We start from the raw sequence: 2,296 nt of genomic DNA on the forward strand, positions 1-2,296 counted from the left end.
TGGCAGAGGTATTTGTCATATGTCCTACAATTTTAAACAGTATCATTTCAGCCATCCACGGATGCTACTACTGTCTCTTCTGAAGGAATTCCCTTGTTAGCTCTCTGCCTTGCCCAGCTTCCTATGTTCAAATATGTTACTCTTGGAGTCATACCTCTGAAGTCTTGAACTTTGTAGGGGATATTTAAAAAGCAGATAGTACCTCTATTCTGGCAATAAAGCTTACCCTTCAAAAATGCTCCCTGGTAATAGTGAGCCACGTGTTTGATGACCCTTATGACAACACATGGCCAGATAAACCATTTTTAATTTCCACTAATACAGCTACTATAGTGACTCACTCTATCACAGAGAAACCAGTCCCTTTTCCAAAAGTAGAACAGGAATGACTTGTTTCTCCTGGCACATCTCCTGAAAGTGATCAGAACATTTACCACTGTGAAATGGCCAAAAATCCGAAAGATACCACTTTATACAACCATGGTTTTGAACTAAAACATTTTATTCTTTGAGACTCACATCTGTTTATAGCTGCCATTGGTCTCCCTAAAACGATCAAGGAAATAAGAGCTCTTATATACGAGTTTTCAAGAACTGATTCCTTCAAATGCTAATGAAGAGGGTGTGTCCAGGCAGGACACTGTACCTGCATGACAATATATTAATAACAGACTACATTGTCCGCGGGGATGCCTGATTCATGTAGGTACCACCTATCCCCTACCACCCTGATAAATTATTACAAACCTCAGCTGGCTTTCCCAGCTCTCTATAGGAAAAGATGTCTTGGAGTTCTTGATTATAGGATAAGATAATACGATACCTTGAAGTTTCAAAAAGCTTTGAGAGGGAATGGGAAGGAGCTGGGCCTTAATGACTAGGCTAGGGCTTAAGTTCACACACACACACACACACACACACACACACACAGACACACACCTCTCAACCATGTCTTATGCTAGAGAAGACAGAAATAAAACCCCTGAGTTAATCTGGAGCATGATTGACTGGCAGATTTTAGGGGATTATTGCTAATTTTTTAGATGGGATAATAGGATTTAGGTAATCTTTTTAAAAACATCTCAAATAACCCTTCATTGAGAATCACTATTCTAAGAGTGGCAAAATTCTAATTTATCACTTTTTAACTTATTGGCCAATACATTTTACCATTTGGCAATGTCTGCAAACACTTTGTGCTATCACAAATAGGAAGGGGATGGTGCTACTAGCGTTTAGTAGGTAGAGACCTGGGATGTTGCTAAACTCTAACCATGCACAGGGTAGCCCGCACAGCAAAGTATTATCTGGCCCAAAATTTCAGTTGTGCCTAGGCTAAGAAAGAATGGTTCAGACAAACAATGCATCTAAATAATTATTGTCAATGTCTGCTAACATCTCAGTAAGAGAGGAAGAGTGCTTTCTGTGAAAAGTACATGACACTACCTATATTATATTCTTGCCTACTGTACCCACCAAAAATGAACTTGAATCTGATCAAGCTTCTGAACCTCTCTACTGGTTTATAGGAAACACAGGGGACTGAAAGTAGTTGCTTCTGGGGAAGTATTCACGAAATGAAGGGATTAGAGGGGAGAGGTGCTCATTGTTCTTCGTATTTGAATTTATAGTGTTATTTTTCTTGCTAATATATGTGTTGTCTGCAATTTAAAAATTACTTATGTTCTTTCCCGGTCGTGGTAGCTTTGACAGTGCATAATGGCGGCAACCACGTCTGCAGGGGTGCCGGCGACCTTGTCGGAAAAGCAAGAGTTTTATCAGCTTCTGAAGAACCTCATCAATCCAAGCTGTATGGTGGGGAGGCAAGAAGAGGAAATCTATGAAAATATCCCAGGATCCTCATCCAAGGGTGAGGGCTGCAGCCTGTACTACACTTGGACAGATGGCTACAGATTTTGCACCTAATTTCCGAAAGAAATTTCATGAAATGGTGATTGCAGCTCTGTTACGTACCATGGAAAATCAACGTAATCAGCGTGTGTAATCGCATGAAGCTTCTGCTCTTATTATTTTTATTGAAGATGCCCCAAATCATTCGCAGTTCTGTATTTGGACAGTATGGTGAAAAATCTACATTCTATCTTGGCGATTAAACTTCAAGAGTTGATTCAGAATGGAACTAAGTTGGCCCTGGAATAACTTGGGGCAACCATTGCATCGGTTGCAGATACAATCGAAGAAAATTTTTTCCCATGTTATGATATATTCATGCCCTCACTAAAGCACATCGTTGAGCTTGCTGTTCAGAAGGAACTCAAGCTTCTGAGAGGAAAAA

The 2,296-nt window shown here is 40.1% G+C and overlaps 1 protein-coding gene across 1 annotated transcript; it reads left to right on the forward strand.

Annotated features, from left to right (window-relative positions):
• The first annotated feature begins 1,719 nt into the window (after positions 1 to 1,719).
• Positions 1,720 to 1,926, forward strand: LOC105541983 (ran-binding protein 6-like). Its single transcript, XM_011983307.1, has one exon. It carries the CDS (start codon positions 1,720 to 1,722, stop codon positions 1,924 to 1,926), a length of 207 nt encoding a protein of 68 aa, XP_011838697.1.
• The last annotated feature ends 370 nt before the right edge of the window (positions 1,927 to 2,296 follow it).

This window comes from Mandrillus leucophaeus, unplaced genomic scaffold (assembly GCF_000951045.1).
Source record: "Mandrillus leucophaeus isolate KB7577 unplaced genomic scaffold, Mleu.le_1.0 Scaffold249, whole genome shotgun sequence".
NCBI lineage: Eukaryota > Metazoa > Chordata > Mammalia > Primates > Cercopithecidae > Mandrillus > Mandrillus leucophaeus.